The 26,347-nt window shown below is 46.6% G+C and overlaps 1 protein-coding gene across 1 annotated transcript; it reads right to left on the reverse strand.

The window, feature by feature from the left end:
- Positions 1 to 1,779: 1,779 nt before the first annotated feature.
- Positions 1,780 to 22,881, reverse strand: MTURN (maturin, neural progenitor differentiation regulator homolog). The gene is made up of 3 exons (XM_058045189.1): positions 22,704 to 22,881; positions 16,767 to 16,889; positions 1,780 to 10,569 (listed from the first exon to the last, which is right to left on the reverse strand). Exons 1-3 carry the CDS (start codon positions 22,863 to 22,865, stop codon positions 10,459 to 10,461), a joined length of 396 nt encoding a protein of 131 aa, XP_057901172.1. The 5' UTR covers positions 22,866 to 22,881; the 3' UTR covers positions 1,780 to 10,458.
- Positions 22,882 to 26,347: the final 3,466 nt, after the last annotated feature.

The raw sequence follows: 26,347 nt of genomic DNA on the forward strand, positions 1-26,347 counted from the left end.
CCAGGAGAAAAGCTGGGGAGAAAAAGGCATATTTTGCCAACTGCACGCCCAGTAAGCAGTGTGTAGGGTGAATGCAAGCTCACGTCCACTCAAGGTAACTCATTTTCTCATTACTGAGAAGTGTGATGCACATGTTGGCAGTGTCCTGCAGGCACTGGTTTCAGGTCTCCCCTGACAGGGCTGCTTGCTGCAAGGCAAAGACATGGAATGCATGGACAATGTCTGCTGACCGGATATGGAATGACTGTAACCTGCTAGTCAGCCTCAAGTCATTTCAATGTGGCAGAGATTGAATCCCTTACAATGCCATTCCAACCCCAGAAGCTGAAAAAGTCCAGGGAAAATTCAGCTCCACCTCCAGTCCTGGGCTGGGGTGGCAGGTAGAAGGAGTGCCTGCATGGAGTAGGCTGGGATTGCAAGGATCTGTGCAATCAGAGGTAACATCTGGTCAGCAGCTGCAGCGTGGCTGAGGCCAGCGTGGCACGGTGCACACAGGGGAACGCTGAGAGCAGAGCAGTGTGACCAGCAGCCACACCACTGCAGCACTGGAGTGCACACACACACACAGGTATGGCTGGGGCAGAGCTCTGCTGGGACATTGCTTCTGCTGCTGTACAGTCCAGCTGTGATTCCAGAAGAAATGGGTACCATTGGAGCCAAGAGGGGGAGGCACCACCTTCCACTGCCCCATGCAGCTTTGACAATGCTGGCACCCATCTTCCAGCTGCTTCTCCCCCTTGCTTCAGGTTCTCAACCTGTCTATCTGTCTGCAAAGGAAAAGCCTGTCTCCAAAGCAGGACTTCCTGTCCCACGAGCTGATTCTTTTCTTCCCCAGCCTGATCCCTTCTCCAGCAACAGTCGAAACTGTCAGAGAGAACAAGTAGGGTCTAACAGGGCAGCAGCAAACTTGCTTTCATCACTCCTGCAAAGCTACCATCAGCTAGAGCTGTTTCAAAATGTAGGCTCTGCTGACCTCTAGGGGACTGCTACAAACCCAAAACCATCAAGGCTTCCAAGCTCGTGGCACGTTACAGCCCTTCTTCCCAGGCTCCTCAGGAGCCCTGCGGTGGGGATAACACAGCTGACACAACCCACTCCTGGGCTCTTTAGCACTACTAGGAGCTGTAAATAAAATCCTGGCTACCACACTGCCTCTTCCATCTCACCCTTATGGCAGCAATACTTCAAGAAATGTGTACAAGAAAGGTTAGGTTGTTGGGGAGATATTGCCTGCTATCAGACTGCCTCATGTAAGTGCTGCTTTTCAGCATGGAGAAGCACTCTGGCAGTTTGGGGGGTTTCAGTATCACTTTGTCTAATAAAAGGTATAAAAGCCTTGCCTTGGTGTCGTAAGTACAGCACTACTTGGTGAAAACCATGGATGCATATATGTAGGCATTGGAAATAAAGTTAAATGTGCTTTTTTATGGCATTTCATCACTCAGTAAACAAGTGCAGAAGCAAGAACCTTGTCACAGAATAGAAGGAATGTGAAGAAAACGTAAAATCTGATGTGCTCCTTAAAACAGCCCATGGTGCTGCCAAGGGCAGTATCAGCATTTCCCAGCTGGCTGACTGAGGACAGCTGTGCTGGGGAAAAGAGCATTAGGCAGGAGCCAACAGTGGCAGCACATACTGCCTACCTCCAATGGACCTGCTCTTGATACAAAGCCAAAGCCTATCACAGCCCTAGAGTATCCTAATTCCTTGATCCAGGGAAGGTGTGACGTGACATGACATAACTTTGGAGAGCTGGAGTGTGGACAGACTTGAGCTGGGGAAAAAACTGTGCTCATGGCAGTGCCCCCAGCTGCAGCCACCACCTTGCAGGGCAGCTCCCACCACCGCAGGGCAGATGGCTGTCCCTGGGCTGAGGTCCATGTTACAGACAGCTGATGTCTAAACCATTTAAATTCACTTGACCTTCTGACACAGGCAGAAGCCCATCCAGCAGAGCTGAGGGCAGCAGGTTCCAAGCAGCTGAAGAGGTGCCTGGGAACAGCACTGCTTCTGCAAGAGCAGCTGTATCTGTAGCCAGAGTCTGAGTGTCCCAGTGGCTTCCACCATATGCAAAAGTGTCTCAAGAGGCTGTGGGGCCTGTGATGTTGGGATCGTGCTCCAACACGAGGGAGGCAGTCCTGGCAGGCACTCCACCAGCCACAGGAATGACTTTATAGGCAGTGCTTGGGGTTCTGGGCACACCAGGACATGTAATTAGTGTGCTCCCATGCAGTGCTCATGCCCTGGGAAGTGCCAAAAATACAAGGCAAGTGCTAAGTTAAAGCAATTCCTCTTCCATGGGCTGGAAGATGTCAACCCACAGAGGCTCATGACAAAAGGTAACAACTGACTTGACTCTTTCAACTAAATCAGGGTGAGAAGATGTCAAAGTGGCAATTAAGAGTGAAGTGTTTAAAGAAAAGAGACAAATTATTTGAACAGAATCACCATTTTCATTTCAGCATCGTTACATGTCTCTTAATTAGAACAGATGTCTCCCTATTCTGTGCAAAACAGAAAAGGACCTGCGAGGTCTGAAATACTGGCTCATACACAAATACTACCACCAATTCCTGGCTTCTGACAGCAAATCCACTGCCTCAGACTGTGCCAAACCAAACCACCTGATGATTCTGGGTCCATCAGGGCTGGCTTTGCAGTGCCCAAAGCTCAGATGACATAATTTTCTCCTCCTTACACCTATAAACACCGTGTGTTATCCTACCATGCAGCAGCAGTGCCCACTAAAGTCAGGCCTGTATCACATGCATTGTAGCTGTGTTTTAGTCCCTCTCAGATTCACAACTGAGTTGATTTTGCTCACAGAGAAAAGACACCATCAGTCATCAGTTTGGTAAGCTCTTTAATGGGAAGCTCATGGTGTTATGACACTGCTGGATTTGACACCTTGGTGGTGGACGAGGAAGGAGGATCAGAAGGCAGGCAGTGCTCCACTGTAGGCTCACATCTCTGAAAGTGCTGAACAAAAGGGCAACTTCTTTTGCTGACTCCTTTCACAGCTTAATAGTCCCGAAGATAGAGAGGTCTTCCAGCCAGAAAAATTATGGAAACCACACCAAAGACAGCCTTGGCACGGCATGGCACAACATGATTTCTGCTTGGTGTGTTGAGGGCTGACTAGTCCCTGCATTAGTAAAGGAAAACTTGACAAAAGAATTGCACTGACTGAAATCCAGAGCTGACACTTCTACCACCCCTGAAGATGAAAGCTTCCTTTACATGCAGTGTTACCACAGATCTTTGCCTACAGGAGCATGCTGGTACAGAAAGGGAATTTCAAAGTTCAATGTATTTTACATGAAACCAGTAAGGTTTATCATAGTCAGCAATAACTAGTTCAAAGAAGTTTGGGGTTTTTTCTTGTAGACAAATGAAGGCCCTTTTTGTTAATCTATTTTTTTTTATGTCCAAGCTCGAACTGACAGTGTAGCGTTACACAGCTCTGTAAAAACTGGGGTTTGCAATAATGCAGATGTGCCTTTAGGGGCTGTCTTTCTTCAAAAAAAATCAGCAATGAGAAAAAAGTCAAACAGATCATGTAAAAGACAATGTGGCTCACTGAACTGGTAAATGTGGTTAAGTGAAGAGGCTTCCTCTGCCCACCTGCCACAGACATCAGACACCAACAGTGCAACTAAATCTTGAAGTCCAATAAAACCCCAAAGTGACAGGATCTGCCCTCTAAGGACCAAATTTAAGGACTCTATTTAAATATCTGCATTGGAAGTGATGTCTCCTGAGCCTTCAGCTCCATGGTTACCCTGCAAGCACAACATCAAGTCCAGCTTGTTACAGGGTCTAGGAATTGCTGCCCTGAGTCACTCCTGCCTGGCTCTCACACAAAGCTTTCCCAGCTGCAGCTCTCTGCAGAGACAGGCTGCTGGGGAGGAGGGGAGATCCTGCCAGAATTAAACACATAAAACAAAGCATTTGCCTCTGCTCAGCAATTTACAGAAAGGGGCATCCAGCTATTGCCCCTGAAGGGATCTTTCCCAATTTCCCATGTCCTCTGGCCAGACCAAAAACAGCCAGCAGAGAAAGAAACCTCCCAGTGACCAAGGCAACCAGACAAGTCTCATTTTCTGATGTCCAACCTGGAGAGTCTCAATGGGTTATGATTTTCAGAGACTGGATTATCTAGCTAGACATAACTGCCTGTGAAAAGATACTGGGTTTGGCACATGAATGACTGCTGTCTTCTGCACAACCCCTGTCTGGCATGGACCACTCACTCAAGGGACAACACATCTCCCATGCCACCTCATCCCCCTGTACAGAAAGGACAGTGTGACTCACACTGTGCTCAACTGCAGCTCCACTGATGCACCTGGCTTCAAGCTGTGGGATGTAAGAGGTGCTTCTCTCCTCCTTCCTATGCTTCCCTTCTTCTGGGAGTGAGAACTTCTGAGAAGAACAGAATGGTAAGGATGGACAGGAGGGAAATATGGACACAGGATAAGGATGCAACTTCACCTCCTGCCACTGCTAAAGCTAACACTGAGTAAAACAGCCATAGACATCAGCCCTGGATCCCAGACAAAGATCAGGAAAGATGCTGAAAGAGGCTGGGAATATGTCCTGAATGGCAGCTTTCCAAAACAATGTCAACAATATTATTGTAATCATTTTTACTGTCCCAGTCTCATGTCCCACCTTGCAGAGGGGTAAAGGGCAGGGACCTACTCAGCAACGTTGCAGCAGAAACTCCTCCCCACTGCCCTCAGCCACCCTATGACACAGCACATCTTCCGTGGGTCACAGTGGCAAGATGCAGCGGCTGACATGCGTGTCACTGATGCAGGCAAGCTAACTATGGCTATTCCCAGAAAAAGTGGCATTCTTACATGCATGAGACTTTCAAAGGCACAGCACTATGCATGGAGGGAAACTGCCTGGAAAAGAGCTGAGAGCAGGGCAGGAGGTGGAGCTGAAGTCTGGTAATGGTTCAGGTCATCATGCTCAGGGTTGAGCTATTCCCCTGTTTCTGTGAGATAACACTCATAAATTTTTTTCTCTCATGAACAAGTCCTTTTAAAGAGATGATACTATACACCTAAAAAAGGAGCTTCCTGCACCCTGCTGCTCCTACCAACTCACACAATATCATAATGCTGGAGAAGAGGAATAGGCTTTTCAGTTTGCCTTCTCTATCCCTTCCTTCCTCTACCATCTCAATGCATAATCAGGCAGGACACTAACAGGAAAATACCACTGAGCTCAAGGCCTCAGGAGCGTCCAGAGGAGCTTTTTCATAAACTGCGTGATCATAAATGATCATCAATATGCAGATATTTGGCAGGATGGCTTTGGCTGTCTCACAAATATCAGCATCTCTCTCTCTGAAGGGGCTTTGCTCACTCTTGCCCCTGCACTTGTCACAGTTCTGAAATCTGCCTTTCCATCTGGCAGATGGAAATCCCATGTATTTCTCATCACCCAAGCAGCACTCTGCTTACTGCATTCATGCAACTCATATTCAGAAGCACCAGTTCTGCAAGAGGCTCTGCTCTGCTGTATTTATATTTACTTAGAGCATGAAATGCCTATGAGAAAGGCCGAGGGAAAAGGGAAACCCTTCTGTGTCCTTTCATTACCAGTTTGTTCTGAGGATAGGCAATGATTACGTCTATCTCCCTTCACCCACAGACCTAAAGTGCTGTATACACTGCTGGACAAATAATACTAACAGTCCCCTTTAGAAAAGGCTTAAGGTGGGACTTTCAAAGGAGTTATCCTGCACCTCTTAAATTTTCCAGAGGCCTGCATGCATAACTGGAGCCCTGCCCTGAATTCTCAGTCTGAGACCCACCTATAGCTCAGGGCAAGGCAATGGCAGAGCTACAAACCCACATCTCACTGAGTACCCAGGCCTGCAAGCAGTTATGCATGTGTTAGCAAATTTTGTGTCTCAGTCTGGCAGCCTAGTCACAAGGTCATGCTACCCCTGATTAATTACTGAATGGCTACTAATGGCAAGATGTGGTAGAAGGGAGGGAAAAATAAAATACAAATGAAATACAAAAACATTTTGTAGTACAACCAAACCAGCTCCACACCTCTTGCATCATTTGGCAAGTATGGAAAAGTAACACAGTAATACAGAAATGTATTTGGTCAAAGTAAGGAATCAATATTTTTTGATATAATACATTCTATATTAATGCTCATTCACATTTATTACATGTAAATCAAATCTTCTATGTATAAAATTCCAGTTTATTCTCAGTGCTGCCTGGTCATGCTTCAGTTCAGCAGCAGGGCTCAACACATTCGGCTCCTAGCGAAGTGAGAGGAAACGAGAGTGCTCAGCTTTCTGCAGGGCCAAGCCTCCTCACACATCCCCTGGTCCTGCAGGTCCTGCCTGAACAAAATCTCCCTGCCTTCAGTGGGAGTTTTGCAGGGGACAGCGCTGCAGAAGGGCTGGCTGTCCAGCACTTGCAGTCTGTGTGGAAATCACTCAAATGGCACATGACATTCCAAAGAAAAAGTGAGTTAGTGAATACAGAAAATCATAATAACATATCTACATAATTTACAGCATTGTTTGCTTGCAACTGTACTGATGCTCAACTGCTCATTAACAATTCAATCAATATGCAGGAAAAGGTGGCAGAGTGCAGTACATATTACAACCTGCATGCAATTACAACACTGGATCTTAGTCTTTCCTCATTTCATGAATTCCTGCCTATCCTGCTGCCACCAGCACCCAGTTCCCACTGAGCCTTGTGGAGTCAACCCCTCACAGCATTTAGGCCAATCCCCATCTCCGCCACAGGCCCCTGACACCACGCAAGGCGCATTTAGCAGCAGGCCCCCAGCTACCACCCATGTCCACCCTGCACCATCCCCTCTGCTGTGCCAGCACTCTGTGCAGCCACATGCTGAGCCAGGCTGTGGGACCAATCCAGCTGGAGGCTGCCTGTCTGTAAAAGGCACAGGGCTGTGTCCCAGTCAGGCCAGGCTCTCAGCCCAGCTCACTGTGCAGGTGTGAGTAGGGTGCCTGCACCTGCACATCGGTGCCAGCCACCTGCCCCTCAAATAAACGGGTGAAGTGCCCAGCAAACCTGAACAGCAGGACTTTGCCTCCAGCCTGCACAACTGTAAATTGCTCGCTTGCACTACAGTAGAGCAGAGGAAAGTCAGCCCTGTAAGGTCTACTTGTGTGAGCCACAACCCAAGGGTTGGATGCTATGAAGAGAGTGGTTCTTCCAATGGAAGGCTCTGTTTAAGGTTGTAGCATCTGTCCTAGCTGGAGAAGAAAGAAAAATTTAGTGGCTTAAAGCAGGGGTGGAAACCACTGGTCTTATACTTTATTTCAGTAAGCAAAAAGCCTATTGCTGCTCTACAGTGTTATACAGTGAACTGCCACAGTTCTCATATCACTAGTCCATAGAAAAGGTGCTGCAACTACCATGTCTATGCCTGCATGCTGAAAGAATGTACAAAGTTGCATTAAGCTCTGATTTTCTTCCATTTTTTTTTTTTTTATATTCTTAGACTCTGACTTTTACAGTGTTGCAGACACTTCGGTGCAGACTCCGGTAACACACATCATCCCAGTTATGGAAGATCTTTGCCTCTGACAGAAAAATCATGTGCTATGCATCTCTCAAACCATCATAAATGTAAACCATCAAGAAAACTTGCTCTCTTTAGTAACCCTGGAAAAAGAGTCTTTAAAAAATCTATTGCAAAGGAAACATCATTAACAACAGGGTTTTCAAAATGATGCGAGTTATTTATAGGAATTGTCCAAGCATTTTCTCTTCTCTCACTCTTTGTTTTTACAAAGCTAATTCTGTATAAAAGGGCTTTTGAAGCGTGTGACCTTCATTTTACAATTTTTAAAAAACTGGAAAAAAAGGAGTAAATTTAGAAACATCGTTCTTGATTGTGGAAAACAGCTGTATTACAACAGAATTACCTTTGCTTCTTATATTTTCGGTACAAAAGGCAAGTAAATAAAGACACCCTGCATCTTCAGAGTCTGGCACTCATCCAAGTTACTTGGAACTACATAAAACAGGTAAAAAGTATGAGGGGTCATCTTCTCCTTCATACTAAGAGCCTCACCAAACCCCTTGGGGAGCAAGTCCCCTGATAAGTAAAACCTCATTAGATTTTATATCAGCTGAAGCAGTATTTTAGCTCCCCTCAAATAAGGTGTACATGCCCAGACTTGCTCAAAGGCCCAGGAAGAGGTCTGGCAGAATTTTAAGAGCCAGGTGCTGGTTGATACCCTTATGGCTTCAGTGTTAAGTTGCATTCAAGTTGCGTTCAAGGAAGATTCTGGAAACTACAGGCCTATCAGTCTCACTTCAGTGCCCAGTAAAATAATGGAAAACATTATTCTGGAAGGTATATAAAAACACCTGGAGTACTGGTCACAGCCAGCATGGCCTCATGAAGGCAAAGTCCTGTTTGTCAAACCTGACGTCTTTTTATGACAAGGTAATCCATCTGGCTGATCAAGGGAGGCAAGTTGATGCCATGTATTTGGAGTTCAGTAAAACTTTTGATACTGTATCAAAAGCATCCTTCTGACCAAAATGTCCAGCAAACAGCTGGATAAACATGTCATGGGATGGGTCAGTAAAGGTTCATAGGCTGGGCACAAAGGGTTACAGTGAACAGGGTGACATCAGACTGGTGAATTGTCGCCAGTGGGGTTCCATCCTTGGCCCTGTGCTCTTCAACATCTCATTAACAACCAGGATACAGGACTTGAAGGAATACTAAGTAAGTTTGCTGATTACACTAAATTGGGAGGAGTTGTCAACTCTCTAGAGGGCAGAGAGAGATGGGCAATCACCAATTGTGAGAAGTTTACAGGGGCAAGTGCTGGATTCTGCACCTGGGACAGGACAACCCTGGCTGTGTGTAAAGACCAGGGAATGAGAGGCTGGAGAGCAGTGCTATGGAACGGGACCTGGGGTCCTGGTTGATGACAAGTTGAATGTGAGTCAGCAGTGCCCTGGCAGCCAGGAGGGCCAAGTGTGTCCTGGAGGACATCAGGGACAGCATCTCCAGCTGGCCAAGGGATAGGACTGTCCTGCTCTGCTCTGTTCTGTTCTGCACTAGGGCAGCCTCACCTTAAGTGCTGGAGGCAGTTCTGGGAGCCACAATGTAAAGAAGACATTTAACTATTAGAGAGTGTCCAGAGGAGGGCAAAAAGGATGGTGAAGGGTCTGGAAGGGAACCCTGGTGAGGACTGGATGAGGTCACTTGGTTTGTTCAGCCTGGAGGAGACTGAGGGGAGACCTCTTTGTGCTCTTCAGCATCCTTAGGAGGGGAAGAGGAGGGGAAGCTACACGTCTCTTCACTCTCATGACCAGTGACAGGACCCAAGAGAATGACCTGAAGCTGTCAGGGGAGGTTTAGGTGGGTTATCAGCAAAGGTTCCTCACCCAGAGGGTGGCTGGGCACCTGAACAGGCTCCCCAAAGAAGTGGTCACACCACAAACCTGACAGAGTTCAAGAAGCATTTGGACAACATTCTCAGGCACATGGTTTGACTCTTAGGCTGCCCTGCGCAGGGCCAAGAGTTGGACTCGAGGATTCTGATGGGTCTCTTCCATTTCAGCATATTCTATGATTCCATGACTCTAATGCACAATGCCACGAGGTTTGAGTAATAATTTGGCAGTGTATCAAAACCAGCAAAGCTTAAAGTTAGTTGTCATGCAGAAGTGGGACAGGCGACAGCTATTTTTTACTTGATTTGTAGAAAGCAGCACTTGCCTTTGGATCACGTGGCGTCGAAGTACCAGGGCTGGTTACAATGTGTGCTGCTGGTGCCAGTTATTCCCAGGTATTAATTCAGCACTTGGAAACTCAGGTGTCAGTGAAATGACATCAATATGTCTGACACCCCCTGGATTTCCTATGTCCTATTATTTTTGTTAAGCCTTCATATGCACTTCTGCAGCACCAACCATTACTAAACTACTGTTTTTCAGGAGAAGTCTCTCCATGTTTGGTACTTTGTCAAAAACCTATAGCTGTTGAACTAAAAAGAAAAGCGCAGGCGGTGTTTGCTCTCTGCGTGGTTTCCTTGGAAAGGTCACGGGTGAGGACTCTCCCCACACGCCTCCTACATTCTCAGTACTCTACATTCATGTCAGCAAACACTACTCCCGAACACAAATCGAAGAGACAAGTCAGTGACAAAACTACTTCTAGACTGATAACGGCAGAATGCTACCAAGACAATTCCATTGAAAACCCACTGAAGCAGGAGCAAAATTCAGGTCACTTCTTAGCAAAGCTCATCACGGATTATTATTATTTTTTTTTTAAACCATTTTTTGTAAAACTTTTATCTTGGCAGCCAGATATCCCCTTGTGATGTGCTAATTCAAACAGGCTAACGTGGGACCACCTGACTCCACCTGGTACCAAAGGCTTCCGAATTTTTTATAGCTTCTCAGAAAATCACTGCTGACTGACACCCATCTGTTGGTGATCGGCTTCTGGCTCCTCTTCTTCCACATCTGCGTTATATTCTTCAAATGCATCATCATCAACATCTGGAAGCCCAAGTAACTACAAAGAAGAGAAAATACTGTGTAACAGTGAATTACCCACTTGTGCAGCTTTGCTGCAAATCTTCACACAAATCCTACGTGCACTTCTTAAAAATCTCAAACCCTGGAATAACAGTACTGCTTAATGATTTTGACTCTCATTTTTTCCCTCCTGGGATAAAGAAAGATTTGAAAATGCATCCTTACACCAAATTAAGCGCTCAGAGACCGGAAGATAAATAAAACCAAAACAAAGCACTTGCAAAAAGCTTCACATTCTTCCCTGAGGTCACATTATGAATTGTTGAGTGTTTAGACTTGGCAGTGGTTTAACTTCAGAAAGAATCATGATAATACTGTAGCAGTAGTTGTCTTGGTTTAAGTTTGGTTTTCATCAGCCCTATAAAAGTAAAGAAGAAAACATCCTCATGAAGGACTGCCTAGTGTGGAATAGGCAAGGAGTCCCTAAAAGCCCAAAGAACCCATCATGTCAAACGCTGTTCTTGAAGCCTTCACTCCATCACACCAGATAAAGTCTTGCCTGCTGTGTGAAGCCCTTGCAGTAAGAATTACTGTGTATTCCACTGAAATGCTGTCCCTTTAAACTTCTGCAAATTAGATTTAGGCTTGCAAGCAATTGCCAGTCCATTATCCAGCAATCTTGCTTGGATAATGTTTGGATGCCTCCACCTGATGGCTCCAACCACTGCAATGTCACCTCTTTGGTAGAGGAAGATGAGCAAACAGCCATGTTTGAACTTCTCCCCTCTCCCCCCAAAGGTTGCCACGCCAACAGAAGTCAGGAAGACAAATAAACCAAATTACAATCAAAATAATGCATCTGTTGTGGAAATCTCAGATTCCTCCCCTAACAGCTATTAATAGCCACAAAGCAAAATCATAGGCCTGGCATTACTGAGAATACCATGTATTTAGCTTGCAGGGCTGGAAGAGCAGCACAGATGCATGTAACACCCTCTTTAGTGATGCAGCTGTTAGCTCTTGAAAGAGGCAAAGCTCAGAAAAATCGTGAGGAGGGTGACACTCTTTAGGTGAGAGCATGGAAATGAGAAGGCTGCAATGAGGCAGATTTTCAGGGACTTAAACTAATTCAGTCTGTGATCGACATTCAAAATTATTCAGTGGACATAAATAAAAGGCATAGAATTAGCTTCTGGGTGCAATGAAGCTTGTATTCCTCACTGTCACTGGGAGAAAATCAGATTTTTGTTACAGGCTTTCTTTGGCAGGGAAATGGAAGGAGAAATTTGCTGACTAAATCCCCTCCTTCCCCTCCTTCGCATTTTAAAAATACTTACAGAGAGACCCCAAATGGAAAACGTTTTTGTTTTCTGAGCAGAACAAAGTAATTTTTCCTTCTGCATACATATTTTTCAAATCAAATGTTTAACTGAACATGAACTGCTGAGTTCATTTTCAGGATATGGGGGTTTTATTTTGCGTAGAAGCTAAAATTAAAATACTCAATTTTCAAAAGGCAAAATTAAGGACTCTTTCTAGACCTTGTTATACACCAGTATTATTTTTGATAAACTAATTTGGTATATTCAAATTAGATGTGAATGTTGTACTCCTGTTTGTATCACCTGGCAGAAAGAGTTTTGATTGCATTTTTTTTCCCCACCTCTGGTCATAATTCCTCTTAGATTTGCAAGGAAATGAGTCACATGAATCTTAATTTTATGGGATACTATACTGCAAAATTAGCATGGAAAACACAACGTGCACCACAAGAAGTCCAAACACACGCACAATCCCAAAGGATGGGGAGTATATCCTGCTTTTCACACATCCCCTCTCTCTTTGCCATCAGGAAATCCAGCTCCTCTTTCCCTGGAGGTGTAAATCAGAGGGAGCAGTGTAAATCAGAGTGATGCTGTAGGCTTTAGTGGTTTTACAGAGGAAGAATGGGGGCGAGGTGGGATGGGATTCTTCTCCAAGGGAGATGCAGTTTCATTCTCTCGCAGACATTTTATGACCCTCCAAGCCACCAAGGACCTCAGCCATGCAGGTCTTGCTTTTAGGTGTCATATCCTGTTGCTTCCCACAGGATTATCATGGTCCCTCACTGCTATAAACCCCTTACTGCTCTCTGGGCTGCAGTGACAAATCAGCCCACACCTTCAACACCTGAAGGGAGAATCAGGGTCCAAAGCGCAGGGAGCTCTACAAACATTGGGACAAAACAGAAGGAGGGCATACAAAAGGTAAAGACAAAGTAAGATGATGAAGATGGCCTGGGCTGATCCTAGATTGACTCCCTTATCTTCTTTCCCACACACTAGTTTCTGCTTCTAGTCAATAACTGCTACGTATTTTGAAGTATCAGCTATGCAGTAGACTTGAAAGGACTTAACTGCAGAGGAAAACATGGAGAAAAGACATAAAAAAGTGCTGTAAAAAGAGAGAGCTGATTCACCAGCAGAAAAGCCAAGGGGAACCAAAACTGCCAGGCAGGGATGCATAGCTTAGGAGGAGGTCAGGGGCATGGTGAGGAGGGAAGGAGGGAGGGTAACAACCAGCAGCATTGACTGAACGACAGCTATTTATTTCTGCTGGCCAAACCACTCATCTGGAGGTAAAGGAGAGTCATGGGACATGCATGAATACAGTGCACATGGAATAAATGGCTTTTACACTGCAGACTCCCCTTTTCAGATGTAGGCTTTCCAGGCTGAAGAGGAGCTCAGTGTAGGACCCCTGGAATCTGCTGCTGAGTTGTATGACTCATGCCTTGGTTTCCTGCGAACTTTGCCAGTTGGTGCTATGTCCTTCAGGCATTTCTTGTATTTGTCTTCCTTAACCCTTTCAAAGTGCCCTGATTTTACAAATAACCTCTCAGTTACTAACTCACAAAAGCAGAGTGACACAGTCTCCTACCAAAAGCTGGCACACAAGCACACTGAAAAATAAACCATGTACAAGACTGAACTTTAGCAGTCCATGTGATGCTACACTAGAGATAACCAGTTCTGTTGAATCCCTGTGGGAAGGACTACATCTCCAGACAGATATGCTTCAAAGCACCAGCACGGGCACCTCCTGGCACCAGAGCATGGCACCTCTGACACCAGAGAGACCAAAACACAGAAGGAGATGGGATGCTCTGAGGCAAATAACAGTATTTGAGCCCAGTGCTATTGGTTGATATCATGTACATTTGTGGTGTCTGGCACATCTGGATGCTCCCTGAAGAAGTGGATAATAAGACAAATCACAAAGTTTTGTAGAAACTGACCCAGGAAGGCAGTTTCCTGCCTTGGGTAGAGAGAGCATGCCCCTCATCATCTTCAGTAAAGAAACACTTTGAGAGGTGTGGATAGTTGTTGCAGGCAAACCAGCACTTTTTAAAAGCCTTATCTAAATAAATATCCTGCTTGGCACTGTGTTTAGGCACATAAAACATTAGGGAGAGATGCTGAGAGCAGTGAGGGACAGTGAGCAGACCTACACCACCCTCATTGCCTTCTGAGCCCAGGGAAGACTGATGAGCAGAGGGAATTTTCTGTCTCTCACTGAGAGAGATGCCAACTGCTGGGCATTCATATTCTCACTGTCTCCAAAACACAGGGCCCAGCAGCATGAGAAGCCAGTCCCTTCCCACTCCACAGCCCCAGGGCAAGCTCATGGAGACACGGCTGGGCTGTTATCATGAACGTGCAGAGCAGGGCTGAGCTGAGTTACTGGAAAAAGTTGTTTTTGGAGCCCTCAGTTATGGGAAGGCAGATGCTCATGCTGTGCAAAACGGCATGAAAAGCTGCAGATGCACTGCCACTGTTTTCTTCTAAATATTCCCCTTCAAAAGACCCCAGCAAAGAATTTCGGAACTGTCTAATAATCACAGATGTCTACTGGGAATACCAAAATGAAGAAGACTTTCAGAAGGTGCTTTACAGTGCTTAGCAAGAACCTGCTAAAAACCTGGTCCCCAGTGTCCCAGACTGAGAGCCAGAGCCATCAGATACTTCAGAAAAGTCCAGTCTGACCTTCAGTTGCAGTTTCTTCCTGAACTGCCATTTTTCACACTGGAGTTTGCCAGAATGGTCTCTGTCAGCTGATTTGCTGGGATAAAGAAGAAATGCCCTGCAAATGCACTGGTGCCTTGAAGTTGACAGCAAGGTGGTCTCATTAGTAAAATGGGTCCAGTTCAGAAAGGACAGAAGACACTATGAAGTGATGCTAAGGAAATAATTTCTCAATCTCACAGAAAAGAGGTTTTGTTCTGGGAAAGGCCTGAGAGTGCAAAGTAGATGTTTCCATACATCTACTGTAATACCATTCAATTTTTAAAATCTTTCCTCCCATGTATGTGCTATTTTTAATAGTTACTATTAGGAAAAAATGTCAATACACTCCTTAATTAGACTTGTCTACACACAGCCATACCTCAAATGATAAACCCTTACGCTGATGCAAATTCCTCAATACTGGGTGAAAGGAGAATCTGAGAAACTTAATGTCTGTGGTACAACCACAAGAAAATGAAGAGGTACTTGATTACAGTCTGAAAGAGGTTTCTGGCAACTGAGGACACCATTTTTGTGCAAACAAAAACAAAATGAAATTCAACAGCTAGGAAGCAAAACTAGAAAAATGCAGATTGTAAACAAAAGAGTTATTCAGAGCACCATAACCAGCCATGAGAAGAAAAAGTGCCCAGCAGCGTTGTATCCTTTAAGTCACCTGAAGACTGCATCAAGAGTCAGTGTCTTTTGGAAAAGAAACATTCTAGTTTAGCCTCATTTTATATGGTCAGCTGTGGGAATCATGAGGTGAAATGTGATCTATTAATGAAGGGCTCAGGATACATGAGCATAATGGTTCCCCTTGCTTTCAACCTTTTTATTCTGAAGAATAGCTCAACTTGCTTTGACTGAAGTAAATTTCTCAGTAACTTAAATGATGCTGGAATGAATGTGGTTTAAGTGAAATAAGTAATCTGTACCAATTTAATTAAGTCTTTTTTAAGTCCTCCTTAGTTAAACCAATGGAAGTTCCTCATCAAAGGCACAGCTTCCCTGAGCAGGAGAAGAGAGCTATGAAGATCTCAGAGCCCAATATTGTTCCAGAAAGCATAATTATATTTTTTGCATGTTTTCACAATTACAAGCAGCTGTAGTGACAGATCAGATTTCCAGTCCTTTCTAAGAAAAGTGTGCATCTGTTCTATTTATTTCTAGCCTCTCAAAGGATTCTTTAAAACGATGCTCTTTTATGTCGACCAGCTGTGGTGATCTGTGCAAGGGTGTAACACAGGGAGGGCCAGTGTTTTCATATCGGTGCTCCAGGCCCTCCCTTTCACATTAAATACTTGAGATACATCTCCAGTCTTCTCAACTAGTCAGCCAGAAAAAGACAGGAGGGGAAAGTTGAGTATAAAAACATCCATTGGTGAACTTTCTTATGAACACAACAGGAGAATGGCTCTGGCTACAAACCTTCCCCTGCTTTGCACCACGCCCTTAGCCAGCCTTAAACATGCAAAAGGAGTATTTGGCAGAAATGAAGGACAACGGCCAGCCTAAGACACCTCACCCTGATGAAATCCTGGCTTTGGCACAAATCTTAGTGTTAAACAAGGACAGAGAAAGCTGAGTAGCAGCAAAACAGGAAAATACAGGCCCCCTCCCCACAAAACCCAGCTTGTCTTCCAGTTTCTTCTCAAGCAGTGATCAAACCAGTGCGTGCAAATACCAAGTGGCAACCATCCTAACAGCAAAATCTGCATCACTTGGGGGAAAAATCCTCAATCATAAAATAAACCACCCTGAGGAGAGACCGTACTTCCAGTTTCCCAGAGGTTTACTCTTGCTGTTCATATCCTTGCAAAACTCTCCAGTTCCAGTGCCAGGAAACAACTCTGCCACAAAGTCCCGTGGCGCTGACTCGTATCCCGTTCCTTGGAGTCAGAGCTGTATCAGCAGGATGCGAGTCCCTGCCCGCTGCCACCAGCTGACACATCAGTTGGCCTGCCATCCCACACAGGAATCTCATCCTCTCAAGCACACAGATGGAAATAAAAAGGCAGCTGACTTCCAAGAAACAATTTCCAATTGCCTGATGCTAGCTTATGCGCTAGCACTCCTGTACCCAGGCAGCTAACTGGAGAAGAAAAACCAGCTTGCTCTATCCAGCGTTGTCCTATTAAAAGTCACAGCTAACTGTCAATGTTTAGAAGGGAAAAAAAGCACTTACAGGTCTGAAGGATTTGAAGACTTTTTCCAATATTTCATGGAGCGTCTTTTTCCCACAGGAGGAGATGTAGTCCTGTGCAAGCTGCAGGAAAGGTAAGCAGTCCTCACTTTCGCTCCACACATGCTGAAAGCCAACAGCAACACAAGAAAGGAAAGGCATTAACAGGAATTCACGCCAACCTTTCCATGTGATTTTATAAGGTGACATGTTGTAAACATCTGCCAAAGTACACCGAGCCTCCTGCAGCTCAGACCCGCCCTGGGGACAGGCATTGCAGGCTCTTGCAGAAGCCATGTTTCTGAGGGGGAACCTGGATTTTATTAACATGATGCATCAGAAAACAGGGAAATCGATCCAGAAGCAGAAATGGCTCATGGTTGCACCAGCCGTGAAGTGCACACGCACTTGGCGCACACACATTTTACCTATAAAGGTGCTTTTGCTCAACATCAGCCCTGCTCAGACCTGGGAGTCATGTTGGGTTTTCTCTTTTTCTGCATCATCTGCTGCAGTGAAGCCCTCAGGAAGAGCTAAAGCATCTCTTTGTCTTCTGGCATTAGTGCAAATATGATGCGACCCTGGAGGTGGAATTTGATGTGTAATTCTCTCGACGATGCAGAAGAAAAGATGCAAAATCTGCCTGCAGGCTAGACACAGAGCCAAGGAGAGATGTTTGGGCACTCACAGTATCCTGACACTTTGAGCCTCCCACCCTGTTTTGAGATTTACTCCTCCTGGAACACAATCTTCTCTTCCCAGGCAGGCACATTTAAACACACTTGAGACCTTCCTGCTCTGGAGATGCTGGTTCCCCAGCCTTACACTCAAAGCCTCTCTCAAAACTGATGTTTATTCTGCTGCTGGGAGGTTGTTTGAAACAGAGCTGGCAAGCAATGGAGGGAGCACCCAGCACACTTCCTGTGCCCAAGGGCACACGCTAATGCATCATCTTAAACACCTTCTGTTTGAAAACTTGGTGCATGGGACTGTCTTAGGCAGCCTGCCACACAGAGAAGTGCAATACTGCCAAATTGGTTTGAGACTCTTGTACCTCTCTTTTTGCACAGCAGCTCTTTTCCCCAGAGTGCCTTTTACTTGCTATAAACAGCAGGTTATGCTTAAACAAGGAAGAGGAGGATCTCTCCAAAGCTTAACTAACATTCAGGAAAAGACTCAAAACGACAGATGTTTCAATCCCTAGCATAAGACTTGCATACTGCCTTCCTCTTCAGTGTGAGTACCTGCCAGGGACACACTGTTGCACTTAACGAAAGAAAACAGTACTTAACATCACCTAAACTGCACCTTTAAGATAAAACCTCTAACTGCTTTGCTATGAACCTCACTTGACCTACATTTTCTTTGCTGCTTGTTGCACTTTACAAGCATAAACATAGTGAAATGTTTTGTTATGAAAAAAACCCTGCATTACCAAGTAGGTTCTGCTCTTTCCATATAACCAGAGTCATGTCTTAACCATTCTGGCAATAAAAATAAGTTCTTTACAGTCTTGCCAACTCTCAAACACACATACCACAAGTCTCATGATGCTTCATGCCATCTTAAGAGTCATGGGCCTTGTAATCCTATAAATATACAACTAAATCTCAGTTTCTGTTTACAACAAAAAAAAAAAAAGGCAGAAAAAAAATCTGCGCTTTGTGATTCCTATGGCCTAAAAAGGCAGAACGTACATGAAGTGAACTGAAATGAGCCTTCTTCAAAATACCAAATGAACACTTCCAAATCACATTTTAAAAACAGCCTCTGGAGAAGGTTTTGGAGGTCTGGCCCATGATTTCTTCATACTTGGGGTTAGCAATAACTGTTTAGTTACTCCTAAACGTCAGAGCTGAATGTTGCTGCTTGGCAATTCCTAGCTCATGCCAAACCTGTTGCAATTGCTTATATATATAAAACAATTATGACTGCTGAGATCCTCATTCTTGTTTAAATTGTGGCTTCTTTTGACTACCAGAGCTATACACAGGAGCTTCCACACAAATGAAAATCAGGCCCTGCCCTTTAATAAATCATTGCTGGTTCACTCCCCAGGGCAAGTTAACCCCGTGTTGTCCAATTGTGTTTTTACAATCTCTTTTCAGGCTGCACCACATTTGAGACACCAGTGTGAATTCATCAGCAGTAGGCAGAGGAAGATGACCTAACACAAGAGGAAAACCTAAGAGAATAACCTGATCACTGAGTTTTTGAGGAGATTTTTTTGCATAGCATCATAGGACAATTAGCAAGTAACAATTCCAAAAATCTCTCCATCTGCAGAGGATTTAAAATGTTGACTGTAGCAACAAATGCATTATGAAAAGTTTCATGTGCCATTTGTGCACCCATCTCATTTGGAAATGGGCTGATTTAATCTTCTCCCCCAAAAACCTCAGCCATAATAAAGAGCAGGGCTGTGATGTCTGTAGGTTCAGCTGCATCTACAGCTCTCTGTGGTGGCTCAGTGCTGCACCCAGGCAGCACAGGAACCCTCTCAGCACTGACTCACCCATCTCCAGAGGAACCTGCAAAAGGAATTTCAGCCTTTCAAAATAAAAACAAATGCAATTTCAGGATTCAGCTCCTGCTTAGAAAGCTCAGTAAGGCTGCATAAATGGACATGCTTTTCCTGGAAAACCCGATGCCTGAGGATCTCTCTGCAGCGGGAGAAGGTGGGTGCTGGCAAACTGGTGGAGCACAGTGCTTGGTTGTGGCTGTGCAATTAAAAAATATTAATTCCATCATCAGACTATTTGTTTTCCAAGCTTGCCCAGTTTTGCTCACTGTTGCTTTGTGTCACTACAAAAGCACACAGCCACTAATTTCCACCCAAGATCATGGTTGAATCATTTAGTTCAGCATCCACACACAGCACATAGCTGAGGAAATCAATAGGGGTGGATCTGGAGGGGTTTGCTTTCCCTCAAACCTTTACATGACTCAGTGTAGTCGGATGACAGAATCACTTGCTGGCCCACCTTTCTCTAAGCAGCCCACTTGTTGTGCAAGACAGCAAAACTTTTTATTTATGGGGATAATTTGACTTGCATAAAATATTCAGACCTGCTGACTCTGTTCTGAAATATTTTCAGGAAATCTTGCAGCAATATGGCATCCTATTTTTATTTATTTCCTGAAATATTTTCAGGAAACCTTGCAGCAAGATGGCATCATATTTTTATTTATTTTATTTAATTACTTTGAATACCAGTAATAACATGGTGACAAAACAAATGACAGACTGCAAAGAATAGCATCACAACATCTTTCTCCTTGATTATGGCTACACAAGTCAAATTAATTTCTCAAGAACCTCAGGATCATCAGGAGCTGAATAGTACATTGTTCAGCTATCTAAAATGCTGATTTGGAGTGTCAGTGTCCAGGTGGTACTGAAAATGCCAACAAGCATCTACATGGGTCTCCTGCATTTCTAGCACGTTAAAAGCCTAGCCTAAAGATATCTTTTCAGGAAATGAAAACTATCAGATTGATATGATGTGGGATCTCTGATGTTAGACAAAATTTAGTATTTTTCTCCCCCAGACTGCATCTTGGCAATCTTTCCAAGTTTTTCTCCTCTCCTCTTTCCTTTTAAGTTCATCATGCTCATCATTTCCTCCTTACAAGTGGGTTATCATGGAATTCTCTAGCACCTCCTACATAGCTTTTTAAGTCGCATCATTATGAAATGACGATGTAAAGAAAGAACAAGAATACCAGGCATCAGATGCTTATTAAATGTGAGGCTCCTTTATAAGAAGCACAGGGTACAAGAAGGCTGTGAAGTGTGTCACTGTGAATTCTGTTTATATTTACTCACTTTCACACTCCACACTGTGTTAAAGGAGCCATGCAACAAGGCTTTAAAGCACAAATGATAATCAGTCCCTTGGCTTGTATTAAGTCTCCTTAAAATAAACTTTAGCCTGTGATTGCACACAGAAGGCAAAGTTATAATCTGGAACATTAAAAAAAAAAAAGGAAAGTGACTGGAAAAAACCAAGATGATCAAGCTGGGAGAAGAAATTAAGTCCCACAGTGCACTAGGAGAAGGAAACAGGATGCTGGAGAATCTAATCATTAGTGGGTCTTAATCATATTAAAGAAACACCATCTCTTTAAAGAAAAAGAATTAAGAATGACACCTATCTGCTTGTCTTAAAAGTATTAGCATTACAGAAAGTGCCTCAACTAATAAGGCTAGAAAAGACAGAAGGAAACATCACTTTTAGTTTTCCACTGCTTATGTTCCAGATTTGACAGGAGTTGGCCCTTTGCTCCTTTTTACTAGTGGTGACTCTGGGCAGGGAGTTCTTCCCACACCAACCGTGGAATGAAAATATTAAAAAAAAAAAGGGAAAATGATGTGATTTCAAACACACACAAAAAAAAAAAAAAAAAACAAAGGCCAGCATTGGAATAGGGTCTGAAGCTGCCTAAGATTTTTTTTGAAGTTGACTAGACTTTATATGAAAGAGTTCAGTCAATTATTGAACAGCATATAAAGAAACAATACATGTCTAAGAAAAATAAATGGACTTTCTTTGCCTTTTCCAATATAATTAATGTTCCATCTCAGTTTTAGCCTAGTGCTGCACTGGATTCATATGTATTCCTGTTTAGGAGTGCAGCCTGGCCCTTCTGGGTACAGGCATCTCCAGAGAGCAATGAGCACTGGGGTCTGACAGGCTCAGAGGTGCTGGGAAGACAGATGCGCAGAGCTGTTCCCACAGAGGACTCAGAGAATCCACACGCTGAGATACCCCACTGCTACATCTGAACGTCTCAGGAATCCCTGGACAGATGCATAACTAAACTCCAGACATCTTCTTTCATAATTCAGCAAGACCATCTACTCGGCACAATAAATAAATAAATGTCATGCTCGCTGGGATTTGTGCTCCTGGAGAAGTCACTCCACTGCTCTTTGTTTCCACGGACCCATCTGTCAAATGGGCTCACTCTCCACTTACCTGTTGGAAAGGGAATTAGCGAACATTTGTCAAGCAAGCGGAGGGATGAAACTTGCTTCTTGAATGGAAGAACCTACAACATTCCTACAATAACGGTGCTAGGAGCTGTTTTGTTAAAATAAGCAAACCAAAATCCTTTCATTGAAGTTAACTGGCACCTGGCAGCTTACAAACCCCGTGGCGAGGCGCCGCTTTTCCGTGACTCTTCCTGCACTTCTGCTCACCACCGGGAGGGTCTGGCCGAGGGTAAAAGCGCCCCCCGACCCTTCCCAAAGACAGGGCTTGCGGTGCCGGAGCCTTCTCCGCACAAACTCGGCGCGGAACTCCGCGAGGGCCGGCGGGGCGGGGGCCCCGGGCCGGCACCTGCACGGACCCCGCGGCGAGCCCGGGGAGCGGCCGGCGGGTAGGGGGGAGCGCGGCCCTCCTGTCATCCTGACTCCATTTTATTCCTGCCCATTCTCCATTTGCCGTGACAGCCCTGCCAGTCCTCCCGTCCCCGCGCCGTGCCCCAGCCCCGGCACCCCGGGAGGATGGAGGGGCCGCAGGGGAAAGCGGCAGCTGCAGCCCCCGCGGGGCGCGGGGCGGGCTGGGGGCACCGCACCGCTCCTCCCGCCCGCCCGGAGCCCGCAGCCACCCCGGGCCGGGCGACGGGGAACGGGGGGGTGGGGGGGTGTCCCTGCCCGCGGGGCCGCCCCCCACCGGCAGCGGACTCCATTTTGCAGATGGTGGGAGGATCCCCCCGGCCCCGCCGCCCTCCATCACCGCATCCCTCCCTCCCGGGCACGGCCCCGTCCTCCGCCCCCCCCCGGCGCTCCCCCTCGGGTGCTCCCGCCGGGCTCCGGGGATCCGCACGGACGGAGCGTCCCGGAGCGGCGCGAGCGCTCCCCGCGCGGCCCCGCAGACGCGCGGGGGGAGCCCCGCACGCCCGTGACCCCCGATCCCTTCACGGGGCACTCACGAAATTGTCGCCGCAGGCGGCCTCCGGGCACAGCACGTAGAAGGAGACGCCGGGCTCGGCGTAGAAGTCCATGCGCCGCTCCGTCTCCTCGGCGGCGATGAGCTGGAAGGGCGTGCGGGCGCACCACCGCTCCGCCGCCTCCGCCAGCGCCTCGAAAGCCATCGCCGACCCCGCCGCCGCCGCCGCCGCCGCCGCCTCCCGCCCGCGTCCCCCGCGCCGCCCGCGCCTCGCGCCGCCCCGCGCCCGCCCCGCGCGCCGCCCCTCACGCCCCCCGCGCCGCGCCTCGCGACCCGCGCGCGCTCCGGCCCCGGCCCCGCCGGGATCGCCACAGACAATTGGCTCCCTCTGGCAACGGGGGAGAGCGGAGAGCAAAGATAAATAATAAAGGAAAGCCCCACGCGTGAAGGCGCTGACGGTCAGACCGTGCCTCGCCTCGCCGCTTCCCATCCCTCTTCCCTGGAGCTGGGCCGGGATCTCGGCAGCGCCCATTGTGCTGGGCACACGGGTACCCCTTGCTCTGGGTTCCCTGGGAGCCGCCCACGTGTGGGCTGTTGGGCTGCCCAAATACAGGCAGAATCACCCCGTGACATTGGAAAGCTTTCCAGAGGTTCCTCCCGGCCCGCTGTCCTGTTAACGTGGATCTGCGGGTTTGCAATGAGGTTTGCATTACTCTTCCAAGCTTATCCCAAGGGATTACCTATATGTCCAGCCAAAGCATAGGAGATACCAAAGCTGATCTGCATTTATAAAGGGCCTTAGCTTTGCATTGGCGTGCACTGCGCTGCAAAGGAAAACAAATCCTCACAGGCCTGTGTGGGTTTTCAGCGGGAAGCCCAGGAATTCATAGAGGTGAACGGGAATTCATAGAGGTGAACGGGTATTCACAGAGGTGAACGGGAAGCACAGAGCCCGTACGTGGCAGTGGGCAGAAAAGTTTGCACGGACAAAGAGAACAGAGGCCTCTGAAACAGCCCAGTGACTGTTTCTGGTCTCCTGAGTGCTGTTCCACTGCATTCCCACGGCAGGTAGCAGAAGCCCAGCTGACTGTGCCAGTGTCACACATCGAGCGCTCCCATCTATGTATCAGTCGGTGCATAAATCACTCGATGTAATGGTGAGGTCACCAGAGGTATTTTCCAGCCTTAATGACCCTGAGGTTGGCTCGGCTGCAGCGTGGTGGCAATAACGATTCTGTGATCCTAAGCTGCAGAGGGAACGTGGCTGAGCATGGCAGCACCAGCAAGGCTGCTACAAGGACACATTCCCACTGCCTCTGGCTGACCTGGGGCACACCCACAGTGCTGTGCTCAGCCCCACGGTCACTGTGTCCTGCCACTGGCTTGTCACAGGTCTGGGCATGGGTGCAGCAGACCTCGGTGCTAGTGATACCAGGGAGAAAATCCTCTACTGGCATTGCAGCCCAGCACTGAAGCGTCAGGAAATGCCAGCAACATGACTGCTTGTGCAACTGTAACTCAGCTCCTTTATGCAGGGTGGGATGGCAGTGCTTGCTGTTTTTTCCACCAAGAGATTTTCCATTTATTCTGCACAGATATTTTGGATAATGCCCTCATTCGTGGGGTGCTCTTAGAGTGGTAAGTGCCGAACACTCCTCATTACACTTAGAACTGTGTTCTGAATGTGCAAAACATGGTAAAAATTATCAGTGTTCCAAAACTCGTCTAGGTGCCTTAAATCTCAGAATCTGGGTGTGCTGTTGTAGGTACTTATCCTGGTCCTGGCAAATGAGGCAACATCAGTCTCCTACCTCCTGCATAAGTCTGGGGAGGTGACTGCAGTAATACCTGCAAAGCACTCGCTCTGTGCGGTGCCTGTGGAAGACCTGTGGCTCTGCAGGCAGCCTGGGGCTGGAGCAGTGAGTCCTGAATAGCTGGAAAGGAAATCCTAAACCTCTTGCCGCTTCCTGAAGGAGCCAGGAGTCCTGCAGAAAACCAAATGTTGCCGCAGGCTGTCTGGGTTCCAGGTGTTGCCACAGCTGTGAATCCTGTGCAAGACTTCTCTGCTTTAACATTCTTTCATCATTGGGTATTTGGTGTTTTCCTTTCCAAACACATTTAAATAGTTAGCACAAAAACAGGACATGGAAAAATCTTTTCTCCTAATATGTGACATTTACAGCTTGCCTGCAACCAGTGAGCAGGGAGCCACCACTGGGGCAGATATCTCCCCTGCCACAGGGCTCAGCCACCAAGGTCAATCCCAATCCCACTGTTTCTTTGTGCTTCCCAGGGATCTGGCTTTGTTTTCTATTCTCCCCAAAGACTGTGCTGGCATTGGGTGGGGATGTGGTGGTGGGAGTGGAGCCTTGCCTTTCCTGCCACTGTTGGGGCCATTGGGTTTGGGGCCTCCCAAGGTGGGCAGCCAGGCACCTGTGTCCTCCTGTCTGGCAGTGCCCTGGCCCATAGCAGCAAGGGGAGGTCATGGCTGTGTTGCAAACAGGCACAGTTTCAAATAAATGGGGTCTCAGTGTTAACTCTTATGATTTATGTGCCTTTTCAAAGCCCCACATGAGCATCTTTTTAGTCCTTAAAACATGACTTTGAAGTATGTGGTATTCATTAGCTCCCTTCGGTGGAGTAGAGAAGCTGACAGGTTTCAAATGAGATTTTAAATATCTTATTGCAGCATGCACTGCAAAATCCTTTGTCACGTTTGAGGGTGCAGCCATTCAAATCAGACAGATGTGATTATTTGTTTATTTACATGTGATGAGTCTCTCTGCTCTAACACCTGTACCACAAAAGCAGATTATAAAAACAGTCTGGTAAAGGGGAGTGCTTTTGGCAATGCAGAAGCGCTGCTTGCAGAGCAAGCTAGGCTCAGTGGCCCTGACCATTGTGCTGATGCCAGGGGCTGAGGGATGGACACGTGGATGTCAGGCAGGTGCAATGCTCACAATACCCTTAAGCCTCTCTGCAAGTCAAAATCAGAAGCACCTGCTGCTTCTTTTGCGAGATGAGGAGATGGCCAACAGTGCTGTACAATGCCTCAGCTTCTCTGGAATAGTGTCTACTGAAATCACACACATGGTTTTTCTTCCTACTTGTTTCAAATACCCATGAGCATCCATGCCCCAAAGCATGGCCACATAAGGGGAGCAAGTACTTTCTTGGGAAAGAAGGGGGGAGGATCAAGGAGCTATCTGCTGTAGCAAAGATGGTTTACAGAAGAGAAACCAGAGGAAAAGTAGTTTCCCCTATCCTGAGGGGATGCACTTCTGTTTCCACCTCCTTCTGAAACGTAGCAGCTCTGATGCTTGCCATTGCCCTGATCCAGGCCATAGAGAGGGCAGGGAAATGTTGCTGGATCATTTCAGAGGGATGCCAGTAGCCAGTAAGTATGGCCAGCCAGAAAAGGCATTTCACTTTGAAGAGCATATGGAGAGCATTAGGAAGGGAGAGCACGTGCACTGCCACAGCCATGCTAGTTGGAACAAAAAATATAAATACCAGCATTCTACTGGTGACTTCTGGTTTTTGCAGGTTCTACACCTCCACAGAAATTAAAGAGTCAGGTGAGAGGGGAGTGTCAACATGAGGGCTGAGTGGATAAACCAATTTTCTGCCTTTTGCATGGATTGGAGGAGGTGTGGAGGGGAAGGTTTTCCAAGTACCTCGCTCACA

The sequence above is a fragment of the Melospiza georgiana genome, chromosome 1, assembly GCF_028018845.1.
Source record: "Melospiza georgiana isolate bMelGeo1 chromosome 1, bMelGeo1.pri, whole genome shotgun sequence".
Classification (NCBI taxonomy): domain Eukaryota; kingdom Metazoa; phylum Chordata; class Aves; order Passeriformes; family Passerellidae; genus Melospiza; species Melospiza georgiana.

What these genes read in the sequence shown, in the direction of transcription:
- MTURN (XM_058045189.1), bottom strand. Translation starts at nt 22,865, where the DNA reads ATGGCTTTCGAGGCGCTGGCGGAGGCGGCGGAGCGGTGGTGCGCCCGC. An exon ending in CCGCCTGCGGCGACAATTTC is followed by an intron (nt 16,890 to 22,703) that starts GTGAGTGCCCCG and finishes GTTGGCTTTCAG; the next exon opens with CATGTGTGGAGCGAAAGTGA. An exon ending in TCTTCAAATCCTTCAGACCT is followed by an intron (nt 10,570 to 16,766) that starts GTAAGTGCTTTT and finishes TCTTCTTTGTAG; the next exon opens with TTACTTGGGCTTCCAGATGT.